Below are 17050 nucleotides of genomic sequence, written 5' to 3'. Positions count from 1 at the left end.
CTCAAAATAAATAAATAAATAAAAATAAAAATAATTTTGAAAAGGAATAATGAAGTTAAAATGAGACTCTTAGGGTGGGGCCTTAATACATTATGACTATTGTTCTTATAAAAAGAGGGAGAGACCCCAGGGACGTGTGCACACAGAGAAAAGGCCCTGTGAGGACACAGTGAGAACGCAGCCATCTGCAAGCCAAGGAGGGAGGCCTCAGGAGAAACCAAGTCAGCTGGCACCTTGATCTTGCACTTTCTGCCTCGAGAACTGTGAGAAAGTAAATTTCTGTTGTTTATGCTACCTAGCCTCTGGTATTCTGTTATTATAGCAGTCCTGGTAAGCTATTAATTATATATATATATAGTATGTACCAAAAGAAGTTGGTAACATTGTGAAAACACCAATTTGCCTTACAATTAAAAATTTAACACACAAAAATACATAATCTGATACAAAAATGGGCTTGAGGCAATCCCTGTCGTCTCCTTTTCTCTACTTCTCTAACTCTAGCCCAGCTCATCTACTGTGACCATGCAATGCTCTCTGCTAGGCTACTCTAGCTCCCTTCTCTGGCCCTCCTGAGCACCTATGCCCTAGATCACTGAAAATATTTAAGATCAGAACCTTGTTCTTATTCTGAACCCCATATTTAAAGCAAAGATGAGTATGCCTGTTTATTTGAAGCTAGCATGAAGGGAAAGTAGACAGAGTCCCCTTGCCTGCCTGGTCAATCTGCCACTCACTTTGCCCTTCCACTCATACCCACATGACACCCGGGACACCACTGTGTGAGATCTGGATTTAAACCCCCTGATTTACATCACACTTTATTGTTATCTTAAAATATCCTCACACGACAGTAAGTCTCATATTGGAACTAAAGCTATACCACATACTTGATATGTCACAGAGTTGAATTCATAGCATAGCTCAGGGGAATAAACTACACATTGCTAGTTAAATAAACTCAAATCATCTATTTTTCTGAATTGAATAAGAAACCCTCCACTCAGTCTGAGAATCTAAGCAGATGAACTACCTGAGGGGTGCAGTTCTGCTTGGAGGTGGTATGGTTTCGGCCTCATGACTAATCCGTATGTAGGAGTCAGGTCTAGCTTGGCTCTGGGGCATTTTTTCAGCTTGAGCTGCTGCAGAACAGTAGTGATGAAAATGAATATCTCATTGCGTGCAACATCTTCTCCCAGACACTTCCGGATACCCATTCCAAATATCAAAACTTTCTCGACCAGACTTTTATTCAGTTCTCTGTTTTCGTTTAGAAATCTGTCAGGTCTAAATAAGCTAGGATTATCCCAAATAGTTCTGCATAAAATAGACAAAAACAATACTTTAAAAAGAAATTATTTTCTCATTTTTGCTATTGTTGGCAAATTTTCCACAATAATTTTGTTTTTCATGTACTACTTTAAGTTTAGAATATTCCTTAGAAATTATATATAGAGAAAGGAGGTATACATAAATGAAGTATATATACACACACATGTATAAGTACTTATGGAGATGTATGATTATATATAATTATGAATATATGTCACTTTTTCCTTTAATATTTGACAAATCTAGTTATGATAAAGATTTAGTACAATTACACTTAATTTTCACTGAAATGACTACCAATTCATTAGTGAATAAAATACTTGAAAATCTATTTCATCAATTTTTCTGAATTAAATAAGAAACCCTCCACTCAGTCTGAGAATCTAAGCATATGAACTACCTGAGGTGCGAAGTTCTGCTTGGAGTTGAGACGGTTTTGGCTTCATGGCCAACCCTATACAGGAGCCACTTCTAGCTCGGCTCTCCTGCAAGCTAACTTCAAGGTATGGGTTAGCCATGAATTTAATTATTTTACATGAAGAATTCCATAAAATTGTCATAAGAATATTCCAAAATGGTGACATAAATAAAAAGTAATAAATATTCAATATCTTTTGCTTTAAGCAGAATGAATAAGAATGATGAGACTGGGCCACATCTCTCACTCTGGTAAAAAACATGTTTAGGAAATGGCCTTTGTACATCAATACAGAGAGGATCTGGGTCTCCAGAAAGCAGCTCTAATTGAGGGATTGCCCACAGTTCTCAAATCACTGTGTACCTGATTCTTTCTTCTGTCTCTATCTTTTGTTACAGGCACCATATTTGGCTTGTTTATGACAACCAGTGCTAGCATGTTTTCTGTAGGTCCTAAACCATATATCAGGGACCCACCTGGCTTCACATAGAACTGGCCCTGTTTGTGTGTAGATGTCATCATCTCTCTAGAAGGAGAAACTGGTTTCTGTCTGTACCAGAGACCACAGACCTAGAGGATTAGTTCTGTACACAGTCCTCCAATACATTTTGGTTTGCTCTCATAATCTTTTAAAAATAATTCACTATTGCTAACATTTAAAAATCAGATTTCACATGAAAATATGCATTTCCAGGTTCTCTTTTATAACTGTAAAAGCTGACAACATTGGGACATTGTCCTGCTTGCCAACAGTTTACTGAGCTGAGTTAGGTGCGGCAGATGACCTCCCCTCCTCACAGTGCTTCACCAAGTGCAGTTCACTTATTTTTGGTATTTTTCATTGCTCAGTAGGTGCTTGAGTTTGTGATCTATGCTTTAGATTAATTAAACATGAAGAATTTTCCCATAATATCAAGTCTTAAATTACATACTCATTCAGCTTAAACAAGTGTCTCCATACAAACGGTATTTCTTTAGGAGCACCCATGTTAACTCAGTTTCTTTGCACATTACTCAATGTTCATTATAATCACCAGTTCTTAGGTTATTATTAATAGAATACTTAGGATTATACTAAGTAAGAATAAATGTTGTTAAATATACACTTGCTGTATTTCTTCTTCTAGTGGTTTCAAAATGCCTAGGTGTGGAGAATGGAAGTGTCAATCTCTGTGACAGTAAGTGTTGCAGTGGGACAGCATATGCATAGTCTTCTACCATCTTTCTGTTTACGGAGATTGTGAAGCTGCCATTAGGCACACAGGATAATCACTTCCCTCTCTTACAGCTTGCAGCCTGAAACATCAGTCAGATGAGATCTTGGGTGAAGAGAAAAGACTGTATAACATATTTACTGTCTGCTGGGTGCATAAGAATGCAGTCTCTGCCAGTTACTGGAGACATCAAGCCCTGACCACTACAGGAAGCACTTGGTTTCCATTACATAAAATTTACACATTTGGATTTGAGTCCTACCTCTGCCACCTTCTGAACGTGCAACTTTAGGCAATGTGTTTAACCTGGCTGAAGGTTTCTTTGTCTGTAAAATGGGGATCATGATAGCACCAATCGTGTTACTATTGAGGCTCAGGAAAGATACTGCAAGATTTTGTGCCTTGCCCACAATAGGAGTCTATAAATATTAGCTGTAATCATCATTCTCACCACCACCACTGTCATTATCCTCACTTTCACTGCATTAGGTACTCTCACCTCAGCCCTTTCTTTCATAGCTGATGTGGGTGAACTTCTAACTTTATTTTATTCAACAAATATTTATTGTGTGCCAACTACGTGTGAGACAGTGATCCAAGTGCTGGGGTAGAGGAACAAGTAAACAAACAAAAAAAGAAAAAAAAATCCCTGCTTGGTGGCTTACATTCCAGTGGGGGATTTCAGACTCCGTTTCAATGTACTAGCCATGACCATGCAAAGGGTGAGCCCATGAAGTCCTCGGCCCAAATCTCTCCCAATGAGCTCACTTTTGAAATTGGATTTGCCCTATATTTTTCCTCAATTTGTGTCAATATATCACCATTTGCATTATAGATGAGGAGAGAAACTGAACTTCTTTCCAATATCTTTCAAGAGAAACAGGAGTGAAGGTTGGCTAAGAAGACTGTAAATCTTTTCCAGATTAATAAACAGTAAACAACCAAGCAGGCAAGCAAATTTATCCAAAGATTAATTTTGGACTTACTCATCATGATTTACTTGATACATGTTGATAAAGGTGCAAGTTTTCCTGGGAATGAAATAGCCATTCAGAGTGGTGTCTGCTGTAGTACTAAGAAAGCAAAAAACAGCATTACAGCACGTCCTGTCAATTCAAATTCCCATCTCTAAACTGCCACCTGCAACTCACAGACTGTTTTTATTTATGTCTTGTTTTACTATAATAATATATCTTCATACATCTTCATTCTTTCATTAATTAAAATAATTTCCACTTCTTGTCAAATTAATAATTTATTTTTCTTGCATATATTAAGCATATTGTACACTTAATATATTCAAAGCACTTCTATGAACTAAAAATTTCCATAGAAAATTATCTCAATATTTCTATGACAGAGTTGACCATAAGCAGGCAGATCATATTACATCAGGAAATGATTAAGAAAATTATTAAGTACTTCTGTGTGCTCAATGTGTTTGTGTCTATTATTAATAAATTAGAAAGACAAAATGTCACACCTTTTAGTACTGGGTAGAAGGAACAATGGAATTGGAGCAAGGAAATCTGAACTTTGGATGCTGCCCTCAGTGGGATATTGGGCAAATTATCTATTCTGCGACTCCACTTCCTAGCTATGAAACGAAGGTGTTGGTTGTGTTGGATGGTCTCTAAGTTGCCTCTAAAGCAAATATTCTATTTTTCTAGTCTGATACTCAAACTCCTTCCTGAAACCTGTTTGCCTTTCCCCTTTATACCTCTATAATTATTCATGGATTGGATTCAATCATTTTATGTTTCCCTGTGGCACTCCCTACCTCGCTAACCTACTCTCACACTCACTTCCCCAAGAGAAGCAGAAACATTTCAATTTGATTAGTTTGAGAGAAGGCATTGTCTCACTTCTTCTGGGTTCTCTCTTCAGATTAGCCAATTTGTAATGAGGGTACATCTCATCTACAATCAGAAATAGGCTGAGCTTAGAGGGTCAGATTTTGTCCTTCCACAGGAGACCTGAAAGTGTTCAACCTAGCTGGAGACTGAGTAGAGAAGCATGTCAGTTTCGAGGTATACTTGATCTAGCTCTAAGCCACATTGTGAAAACTAGCTCTGATTATTTAAAAAGCTAATAATATAATTTCTATTTTACCTGTGTCTATTTTGTGGCTGGTACTGAGCTTTGGCAAATAATATGAATGTTATTTATTGAGTTTCTCAAAACCCAACAAGGGGGAAACCAAACAAGCAATAGACTCGCTTTTTGGAAGGTTACCTTTTCTCATGCATAGCCACTTGCCTTTCTCAACACATCCCTGTCCACACTCCCTCTGTGGATTCAGCTGCTCAGATTCTACTCATAGAAGTTATATGCTTCTATTTTACAGAAACCTGGTATGTAAAATTTTATTTCACTGGTATTAAAATATGAGTGAATTGTAAAGTTTCTCTCTCTCCCTTTATGTTCCTTAAATTTCACGTGTATATGTGGCTTTCCACACAACTTTTAAGGAACGCATATGCAATAAATATTTATTAGGATATGGTTTGGTCTTTCCTGTGTGTTTTTGTATGTGTGTATATATGTTATATGTAATAGCAAACTTTTGCTGCTTTTACTTAAGTTTATTTCATTTAGTTTGTTTAAATTTATTTTATCATATTTTGTGTGTTTTGATGTATTTTCATTTTAAATGAAAAACAATAAACTTCCAAGTGTAATAGAATAAATCAGTCCTAAACAATATAAGTAAGATAGCTCTTTTGTGTGCACAAAATTCCTGGTTCATATCATGCTGCTTTCATTAACCAATGCAGTAGTTCTTTTAATTTTCCATTTCAATGTATTTCCTTACTTTTAATAATACAATGAATATCTATGTCCTAATACATATTTCTCCCTATCACTTAGACCCTCAGATGAGTTTACAGGGCCCTAATTAGATGATCACTTTCGTTCCAAATGATGCCTATAAACTTGGCAGAGCCTCTCTGTTCCTGGGTACTTAGCAGAAGTGTAGATAATACTCTTATGAAGCACCTAAAGTCACCTTTAAAAGTTATTGGGACAGAAGAGTTGCTTTTAAATAGGTAGAACTTTTTAATTTTTTTAAACTCACGTTAAAATGAAATTTGCTTTAACTGAGAGAGGATCTAACATAGCAGCTAGAAAAAAAATGGATCACTGTGAAAAAAATAGCCACTGTGTGTGAATAAAGAGAACAAACAAGGGGCAAAATACAGGGAACTATGTCACTTGCTGTCTGGCCTTGACTCTGCTCAGCTGGCGGTCTTGCCCTTTGGGACACTTAGCTAAGGACACTGCATGCTGTCACACCAATTACTAAATGATTACATCAGTTTTCTGGGAAGAGAGATATTCCCACTCCTTCACTATTTATAGGGAGAGGGAAGAACGAACACTGAGAGTTCCAGGTGTTTTTTTTTTTTTTTTTTTTTTAATAATTTTTGTGTAGAATAAAAACAGAACAAACTACTAGAACTTTGGTTCCCCACAGATGCATTTAATGAAGCTATCTACCTAATCTATGCTGGCATGCATTTGCGTGCTAGAGATTCTGGAGTAAGATTCAGTAAAGTTCAAAGTATCTGCAAATGAATACTCTATTTAATCTCATTGTGACAACATTAGCTTCCTTAGTTTACTGTTTAGCAAAACTCTAGGCTACTAAAAACAAATCCATATAAGAAGGAAGCTAAGTCGGCTCCTTAGCTGAAATTAAGCAAGTTTGCATGACTTTTCATAGCCAAATATATATTATGGTTGGATTATCTGTTGTTTGGACATTCCATAACTTTCTGACCCTGTGATTAGTACACATAAAATAAAAGTTAATGCCAGCATAGTTTAGTAATGAAAAATGTTCACAAAATGTGCTTTTGCTGAACACAAAAATTTTATTACAGTGTTTAAAAATAAAATAAGATTTAAAGTAATATTAAAACCATAATACAATGTACATTTTAAAGAACTTAAAGTATTCCAATGTCTAAGATTCTTCAATGCCTCCACCCCACCACTAGCGGCTGTTTTAAAGGAGAATTACATGCTTACCAATGTGGAATAGTCAATGGAAGAAAAGAGGCATGTCTGAATACTTCACTTATGAAAGCTTCTGTGTATGGTAAAATTTTCCTGTCTTCAAATCTGGGTGGTCTCAGCCCAATGTTTCCATCTTTAAAGAAAGTTATTTTTTGAATTAATAAGAAAAACGATAATTGTAAGAATTATATTTTTCATCTGAAAGCATATTACCAATTTCTTCTTGAATTTTGGCTTGAATTTCGGCTTGAATTTCTGGATAGTGTATCAAATAAAGAAAGCTCCAATATAGACATATTGATACTGTTTCAAACCCTAAAAAAGAACCAAGAGACCGAGTGTCATGAAAAAAAGCATAGTTAAATCAGTTTGCTCATTTTATTTCCTATTTGACTGCTAAGAATTAGCAGAAAGAGATCTCAAGAAATTAGATCAAGAATTTAGAAGTTAGATTAAGAATAAGAATTAGCAGAAGGAAATCTAGCCAAAAAATAACAGAATTATAATAAAATTATTATTAAGGTCATTTTCAAACTATAGTGGTAACTTCTCACCCATTAGGATTGTGCAAAATGGTGTAGCTACTATAGAAAATAGTACAGAAGTTCCTAAAAGATTAAAAATAGTATTTATATATTATCTAGCAATCCTACTTCTGGGTTACATATCCAAAAAAATTTAAAGCAAGATCTGTAAGATACATTTGCACATTCATGGTCATTGCAGCATTATACACAATAGCTAAGAGGTAGAGACAACCCAAATGTCCATTGATGGATGAATAGATAAAGAAACTGTGATGTGTACATACAGTAGAATATTATGTAGTCTTAAGAAAGTAGATTCTGTCACATGCCACCACATGAATAAACCTTGAGGACATTAGGCTCAGTGAAATAAGGTAATCACAAAAGAACAAATACTATATGACTTCACTCATAAGAGGTTTCCAAAGTAGTCAAAATCATAGAAACAAAGCACAAAGGAAATTGCCAAGGGCAAGGAAGGATAGGGGAAATTAGTGTTTAATGGGCACAGGATTTCAGTTTTGCAAGGTGAAGAAGTTCTAGAGATCTGTTGCACAACCATGTGAATATACTCAATAGTACTGAACTATATCACTTTAAAATGTTGTATATTTGTAAACATAATTAAAAATAAAATAAAATTTTAAAAATATATAGGTACTATTTATAAGACTAGTGAAAACATAGGAAGCATTGTATTACATAATAAACACCATTGATGTAGATAATAATAATGGCTATTATTTGTAATAAAAATAAGAAGTTATTGAGTAGTTACTCTGTTCCAGGAGTGTGCTCTCTCTCTCTCTCTGTGTATGTGTGTGTGTGTGTGTGTGTGTATATATATATACACACAATATATAACATATATATGATACATTGACATACATATAATATATATTTTATAAATCATAATATAGATAGGAAATGTATAACAAATTATGTTAATTTTACTGAACCTCAAAGACATTATGGGTTTTGCTCAAGGTGAATGAACTCATAAAAGGCAGAGCCAATACTTAAATTTGAACATTATATGAGCACATAAGGAAGGGTTGACCAGATTCAATTTATTTGAATAAGTTTTAATGTATATTTTATAGTTTCGATTTCACTCTTTAAACAGAGTATCTTTATTTTTGAGATTATCCATACATCAGCTAAATGGTTTCATTACTGAAAATAAAAGCAAAGAACTCAGTATGCCAAACTTCATCTTTTATCAAGGGCTATTTTATGATTACTACATCAAAGAATGTACTCAATCAATTCTTGAAAACCTAAAACTCAGAAATGCCACATTAAAAAGCTCTTCTAGACTGTTTTAATTGTAAATTCACCTCTATGATGACCTAATGCCAAAAGTAACGTTATTTGTGTTTCCTACTCAAATCTTATAAAACCAGTAGCAAAAAATGAGTTTTTAAATCAATATATTTAATTTCTAGATTTTCCTGATGATGATGACAACATGGGTAATGATGAATATGTTTACCAAACATTGACCACTTAAATACATTGTCATCTGAGATGGGGGCCACAATTATCCTCACATTAAAAATGAGAAACTTGCATCATAGAAATGGTAAAATATTTTACATGGGTCACACAAGAGACAAAGGTAGTTGTTTTCTAAATAACTTGCATCACAATATGCACAATAAATATACCCAGATATAGCTGCAGAACAGAGTTAGCTCCTTTCCAAACTTCACTTCTTAAGCCTGTTTTCACATCTGTTGAACATGGCAATCTCTCATAGTGAGCCAGTGGCTTCTTCAGTTCTTAACTCAGAAAATTTCTAATATGACTTCATAATGCAATAAGTTATTGTAAAGGTAAGCTGTTCAAATAAAGTTACTGACCATGACGTCTATAGCAGAGCACAGTGTAGTGTGAAAATATGGACTTCTGTGTGGAATATATCAACTCTATTCTCTAGCATAAGGAACTTTATTCTCTAGAATAAAGAACATGCCATGAATAGTGCATGCAAAACACTGCTTTCACTCACGCTAGAGCCATGGACCTTATATCCAAGATCTATAACTATCTGTATGAATTTCAGGATCTATATTTTGATTATCATAAATTTTGCTTTTTATATCAAGGCTTAAGCAACCAGCAGTTATCTATCTTGGTAGATTATTGAAACTTTGAGGGTAAAATCAATGATTTTGGGAAAACTTCACTATACCCAAAGAAGAAACTAAATTATTTCTACAATCAATTTTAAAAGTTAAATATGGAAATATAAATCTTAATAATATAGTAGATCTGATGGAACAGAGTGCTTGCAAATTTTATCTACTAAAATATATGGTTTATAGCTCACTGATTTATTCTAATAAAATATTTTATTACATCTCACTAGTGAGGTAGCAGGTACATGTAGAAGTTTATGGCTTTATTAATTTTCATTTTTCCTCTATTTACATTAAAATATAAACTCTATCAGATATGTTTATTTAGCAAATAAATGTTTTATATAGTAATCCATTATACTGAATACTGTTTTGTACACATTTTACCCAAAATGATTTTTTAACTGTGTTGTACATGACAGATGGTTTTATTCTCCATCTTAGTCATTTTTGTCATCTGCCATAATTTTATATTTGCTAATTACTTGATAATCTTGGAAGTATTACATATTTCTGAAATATATTCAGATATTATCTCATTGAATCAAGATCAAAATAAATTATAGTAAAACAGGAGGATTAAGTTCAAGAGATATATTGCAGTCTGATGACTATAGTTAATGATTATATATTGTGTTCTTAAAAAATGCTGAGAGTGGATTTTAAGTTTTCTCACCACAAAAATGATGACTATGTGAGGTAATGCATATTTTAATTAACTAGATTTAGCCATTTCACAATGTATACATATTTTAAAACATCATGTTGCATATTATAAATACATACAATTTTATGTGCCAATTTAAAAATAAATAAAAAATAAAACTCACTTGATGTATTTATCACACCCACACACACCCAATCTTTAGTACTCACTAATGTTCAGACATTTAAAAATGTTCTGACAAATACTCATATTTGTGCATAGCATTATTTAAGTTGTCAGAAGAAAATACAAAGTATAGCCTGGTCACATTTTTATGATAAATAATCAGATGATATAATCCATCAAATTGAAGTCATGATTAAAATAATAAATATACACACACACATATGTGGGGGCTCATGCATTTGCATGAGGAAAAATAATACAAATCAAAACAAATGCCTCTGTTTGCAGAGAGAATTCATGATCACAAATGCATAGATCCTAGAAACAAATGAACTCAATTACCAATAAATATAGTATAAAGAAGAAAAGTAAATACATTTAAGGAGTATTCCACATAAAATGAAACTGCTAAAATGCTTATGATATTTTATATTTTCTTATACTGAGAATTGGCTTCCTGCAGTCTAGTATCTTAGAGGAACTCTAATAAATGTGATAGATAAAAAATGACTTTTAAAGAAAACTATAAAATTTAAGAATGAGAGTAATATGGTAGCAGTACGAATTGGCACAGTCTTTGTGAAAATGAATTTAGCAATGTGCATCAAAACTCAATAATTCTTTCATTAGTTGACCCAGAAATTCTGCTTCTTAGCATAAGGTTGTATTTCAAAAGGAGGCAAAATTCATGTACAAGAGTGGTCATCTCAGCTTTAGCACAACATTCAATATCTGCATTTTCTGTGCAAGCCAGGAGGTGCAAACAATTAGAGTATCCACATGAGATGGGTAAAATATGGGGGGTGCCAGACATCTAATATTACATGAACTTTAGAAGCAGCCAATTGGAAATACACCTGACAATCATGGTTGGATTGTAAGAGTACAGAGATTCATGGAAAAAGTTAGAAACAGATTTAGATGTAAATAACAATTATATTTACATAAAGTACATGATAATACAAAAAGTCTATTTTGTAAGAATACATAAAACAAAAACAATAACACTTTAAATAGTTTCAGAATAAATGTCAATGGATTGGGTAAAGGGACTGGAAGTGAAAGTAACAAACAAGGACAGTTATTTCATGGACAATAATGTGAAGGCACCATTAACTGCGGGCTATTATTAACTCAAGTCTCTACTCCTGAGATCAAAATGAAGTTTTCTGAATGACGTAAGAAGATAGATAACAAATTTATATGATGTGAGATCAACTAGATAAAATGGCAGATATAGGAAGAGCAAAGTCCTCTAAACTGTGAACGATGGATAACAACAAATTGCAACCAATTTTTATTGGTCTTACATGTTGCTAAATTCTCTCACATACCAGCTCCAAAGAGGTCGCTCACGGTGCTTATGATTTCACTGTCATTCAAGGTGTCTGTTTTGGTAACAGCATATTTGTTGTGGCAAACATTAATCAGAGCATCAGTAATGTCTCGGATATGATCCTGAGGAGACAAATCTTAGCATGACTTTTCATCGGTGTCTATGTTGTATATCAATTTAAATCCCATGCAGGAAGAGCCATATCACCATATAACTTGAAGGGAACCCATCGAGTCTTGGAATATAAGGAATGTAAATAGATCATCTTAAAACTTGCAACCATTTTTGCTTAAAATTTGTAATGCTTAATCTTGATAGTGTGGAATAGAAAACCAAGTTACCAAACTCAATTTTCTCCTCAGAACTTCTTTTAATTAATAAGAAAGAGTTCCTATATCTATAAGCACAACTTGAATATATCAGCATTCTCTATAACTTATTACAGAGAAATTGCTTGGCAATGTTTAAAAAGTTTATTTATTTATTTATTTATTTATTTTATTTTTATTTTTATTTTCGAGACACAGTCTCATTCTGTTGCTCAGGCTGGAGTGCAGTGGCATGATCTCCAATCACTGCAACCTCCGCTTCCTGGATTCAAGTGATCCTCCTGCTTCAGCCTCCCGAGTAGCTAGGATTATAGGCACGCACAACTACACCTGGCTAACTTTTGTATTTTCAGTAGAGACAGGGTTTCACCATGTTGGCCAGGCTGGTTTCAAACTCAGGGACTGAAGTGATCTGCCCACCTTGGCCTCCCAAAGTGCTGGGATTACAGGTGTGAGACACCATACCTTGCCAGTAAAAGGTTTTTAAATCTATTGGAAGGATTTTATGTTCACTTCAGGCACCATGGAGAAAGAGAGACGGCTGGGGTATTTGAGAGAACGGGAATAAAAGTTTATACACCTTACAAATGCTGACACTTACTATACCTGATCTAGAATTCCCATCTGGTACCTTGAAACAGATTGTCTTATGCCTCTTCTTTTTCATTGGAAGGAACTTAACTACTTACACCTCTTCATTTGCTTAATGATCCCACCTCTTGATGTTTTATATTTTTCTTGATGACTTCATCTCAGCAAATTGCCCTTGTGAACTAGGACTCTTCCTAGTACATACGTATTTCAAGACAGAAATTTATTCTTCTTCTGACCATCAAAGTGGGCCCCAAATAATTTAATAGCCTCACAAGAAAGGTCCACTCTGCCACCTGCAGAAACTTAATACATGTGTTTTCATCTTAAAATTCACGTCTGTATAACAAAGAAACTCAAGAAGAAAATGAAGGTAATTTGAAAGCTTCCTATAGAATATCCTTTATAATTATTCAAAAATACTGATAAAAATATGCTAATATTTGTGATACCTGTAAGTCTGAGATCATGGTGCTAGATATGAAATGGGAGAGATGAAATTATTGCTCTGTTTCTTCAAGGAACTCACTTATTCTTCATCATTTATCAGGCAATTACTTAGCTTTATCACAATATTCAATATCTGCACTTTCTGTGCAAGCCAGAAGTTGCAAAAAATCAGGGTACCCATATGAGATGGGTGAAATGTATGGGGCACGGGGGCCAAGTCGTACAATATTAAACAACCTTTAGAAGCAGTAAGTTAGAAATACACCAGACAACCATAGTTGGATTTTAAAAATATAAGCCTTCATGAAAAAAAGTTAGAAACAGATTTAGATTAAATAACAATTATATTTACTTTCATAATACAAGTATATGCCCCATCCACACACTGAGAAAATTTATTTTTCTGGGGAAATTTTTTAAGGATTAAAGAATTCAGAACTTTTGTAGGGTTTTATATGAGAACTGAGTAATGCTGTCATGTAATCTCACTGTCTGGACCTCAAATTTACTAATAGCTTGGGTACAGGTCATTGTGGCAAAACTGTAGTGAAAAGAACCAATGATATTCAAAGCATTTCACCATTATCTTTTGTTTCTCACCAAAACCCTTGTCTCAGTATAAGATTAAATCCTTACCTTATCATATGTAGCAAGATGATCTTGTATGTGTCGTGCAATAAACCCATTCAGGCCTGGTAAAACTCCCGAGGAGCATTTATAATCTGCAGTGGAAGGTAGCGGAGACATGGTATGAAATCGGCAGGGTTAGCTGCACTGGAGACCTTGAGTAAGTCGTCATTTGTTTTAACTATCCTAAGAAATTCCTCATCACGTGGTCATATCTCTTGCCAAAGCAAAGGGCACAGACAACATTGGCCACCGCACAGGTGATCGCATTTCTGGGGTCAAAGCTGCCATTCTTGGAAGTCAACTCTACAAAGACTGTCACCAGTTCAGAAACTTCTTCAGTGACATGCTCCTCAAGTAAGCAAGAGCAAGTGGAGGATTTTGCTTCTGCATTAGAAAAAGTTCGTAAGGCTTTAGAGGCATTTTTTTTTATGAAGTTTCCAACTCTCTCCATAATTCACTGAAAACGAAAGACTCTTTCCTTCTGCCAGGAAAGGAAATGTGTGCATGTTAGGTCTGCCTGGAAAATGCTCCCCATCCTTATGTAGTACTTGTTTCACCATTTCCATTCCATTTACCACCAAGACAGGTTCCATGCCAAGTTTGAGGAGAAAGACATCTCCACATTTCTTCCTCATCTCCATTAACGTAAGGTAAGGATGATCTCCAAGCTGGAGAAGATTCCCTACGATGGGGAAGGACCAAGGGCCAGGAGGAGACACCTGCTTTCTGCCCTTGCTCCTGAGAGCTCTTACAAAAACAAAAACCATCACCAAAATGATGAGAGAAGTGGTCACCTCTCCAGGAGTGACTGCCAGGTCGAGAATCATATTCAGGAATATAACACCTAAAACAGAAAAATGTCTATCTTATTTTTGTAGTTTTAGACATATACTAAGTAGCCTCTCTCCCTTTAAACATTTAGGAGGAAAGTACAGACGCTTTGAGATTAGTTGCAAGCCCTTCTTACCTGATGCACTGAAAGAGCAAAATCAAATTCTTGCAAAATGAGTGGCAACTTTATCCTACTTTGATTCTTTTCACAGTTCTAATCACCAGACCAAAATCCTGCAAGTTGAATCACTGACCATAGACAGAAGAAGACGAAAGTCAATGGAGAAAGCAGGCTGGTGACTTGGAAAAGGATTGAGGCTCCAGCAGCTGACTTTACACTCATTCGCGGGACCTCAGTGCCTCCACTTAACCTCAGTGAATCCCAGTTTTCTCCTCTAACTATCCTACCTCACAGATTTAGTCGCATTCTTTCAGTAAATGTTTACCACACTCCCTAATATCAAGCACTAAGAATACAAAACAAAAATTCACAGACTAATGAGGAAACTAGGTAAATAAAAATAAGATTAGAAAGTGGAAAGTGCTATAAGAGAATTGGGTGCAGAGTAGTTTGTCATTGTCTGTGGATCAAATCAGATTATTATTTTTTAAAACGTACTTGGGGCCAGGTGCAGTGGCTCACACCTGTAATCCCAGCACTTTAGGAGGCCGAAGCGGGTGGATTACTTGAGGTCAGGAGTTCAAGACCAGCCTGGCCAACATGGTGAAACCTAGTCTCTCCTAAAAATATAAAAATTAGCCGGGCGTGGTGGTGTGTGCCTGTAATCCCAGCTACTCAGGAGGCCAAGGCAGGAGAATCACTTGAACCTGGGAGGCAGAGGTTGCAGTGAGCCAAGATCACACCATTGCACTCCAGCCTCGGCGACAGAGTGAAACTCTGTCTCAAAAGAAAAAAAAAAAAAAAACAGTACTTTGTGAATTACAAGCCATTTAATGGATATCTAATTGGTTGTTTGCCTACTCCCTCTGTCCTTGGACTTCCCAGGCTGTTTATTAGGGTGACTTTCTCAATTCTTTCTGCTCTATGACCATGGGTGGTTAATCCAAGAATGGGCCACTAGCCCAAGATAAATCCTCCTTAGGAACAGGGAAGGGGACTGTGAAAGATCATCCTTTCTCTGGGCAGCTAGATCTATAAAATCTAAGTTCCGAAGATATGATTTGGTGGTCTTTCACCCATGAGGTGGACCTAAGAAAGCATGTTGGAAAAATAAATGAAGTAGAAAGGAAAGAAATAAAAGATAAAGAGAGGCCTCATGATCTTACATTCACCACTTCTACCTTCAGGAGACCTAGGTACACTCTTGTCTCTAGGTTGAATTATTTCCCACTTAAACTAGCTAGAACTGGTTTTTGTTACTTGTGACCAAGAGGATCCTAACCAAAGTAATAATAATAGTAATGCTTTATATACATGCAGAATATTTTTATTAACTATTGCATTTTATGGTAACTATAGACAGAAGAAGAGGAAAGTCGATGGAGAAAGCAGCCTAGTGACTTAGAAAGGAAACTTTAGTATTTCCTCTCTCTTAAAAGAAAACACAACTAAACTGTTCACACTTCTCAAATTACTTACACAGACAAATAGCACTGATAGATATACTCATTGGCTAGTGTAAATGTGCAGCTCTCTTTGATTTTTGAGAAGACCAACACTTCGTTTCTTCTAAGCTTTAAAAATAATAAATTTTAATAAACTGAAAGAATTATTTTGCAAATAGAAATGAATTTGTCTTCCAGTTCAGATGAAAGTGACAGGGTGGTAAAAACCATTCCAATTTGTTCTCCTAGAAAAAGAACCTAGGATCAAAGCCATATTTATCTTAAAGCCCTTACACAGCATAAATAACTCCCACTATTAATATTCAAGATAACACATTGTCATTCATGTGTCTTATCTAATTATTTCACCTTTCTTTTTCTTTTTCTTTTCTTTTTTTTTGGAGATGGAGTTTTGCTCTTGTCACCCAGACTGGAGTACAATGATGCAATCTCAGCTCACTACAACCTCCACTCACTGCAACCTCCATCTCCCAGGTTCAAGCGATTCTCCTGCCTCAGCCTCCCAAGTAGCTGGGATTACAGGCATACACCACCACTCCTGGCTAATTTATGTATTTTTAGTAGAGATGGAGTTTCACCATGTTGGCCAGGCTGGTCTCGAACTCCTGACCTCAGTTGATCCACCCATCTTTGCCTTCCAAAGTGCTGGGATTACAGGCGTGAGCCACCGCTCCTGGCCTTATTTAATCTTTCTAAGCTTCATGGATAAAATGTGGCTAAGTACAGCAATTTGCTTGGCATTGTTTTTTAAGGGATAAACTTTGGAGTTAAAATTGAGAGATAAAATTTTTTATGGGAAACAAAAA

At 35.2% G+C, this 17050-nt stretch overlaps 2 protein-coding genes across 2 annotated transcripts in view; one reads left to right on the top strand and one right to left on the bottom strand.

Moving 5' to 3' along the window:
- ALDH1A1 (aldehyde dehydrogenase 1 family member A1) overlaps nucleotides 1-17050 on the top strand; it is a 184347-nt gene that overhangs the window by 22774 nt on the left and 144523 nt on the right. The gene's annotated exons all lie outside the window — the stretch shown is intronic.
- The window catches only part of LOC129044211 (cytochrome P450 1A1-like), a 43472-nt gene continuing 26490 nt past the window's right edge, over nucleotides 69-17050 (bottom strand). Inside the window, 9 exon segments of the mRNA XM_054501939.2 lie at nucleotides 69-1317; nucleotides 3951-4037; nucleotides 7000-7120; nucleotides 7201-7302; nucleotides 11825-11948; nucleotides 13833-13888; nucleotides 13891-14028; nucleotides 14031-14253; nucleotides 14255-14670. Coding sequence (XP_054357914.1) covers nucleotides 948-1317; nucleotides 3951-4037; nucleotides 7000-7120; nucleotides 7201-7302; nucleotides 11825-11948; nucleotides 13833-13888; nucleotides 13891-14028; nucleotides 14031-14253; nucleotides 14255-14653 — 1620 coding nt within the window. The 5' untranslated portion in view covers nucleotides 14654-14670 and the 3' untranslated portion in view covers nucleotides 69-947.

Source organism: Pongo pygmaeus, chromosome 13 (genome assembly GCF_028885625.2).
Source record: "Pongo pygmaeus isolate AG05252 chromosome 13, NHGRI_mPonPyg2-v2.0_pri, whole genome shotgun sequence".
Classification (NCBI taxonomy): domain Eukaryota; kingdom Metazoa; phylum Chordata; class Mammalia; order Primates; family Hominidae; genus Pongo; species Pongo pygmaeus.
The sequence above is the reverse complement of the archived record's forward strand: the minus strand, read 5'-3'. Positions and strand labels throughout refer to the sequence as shown.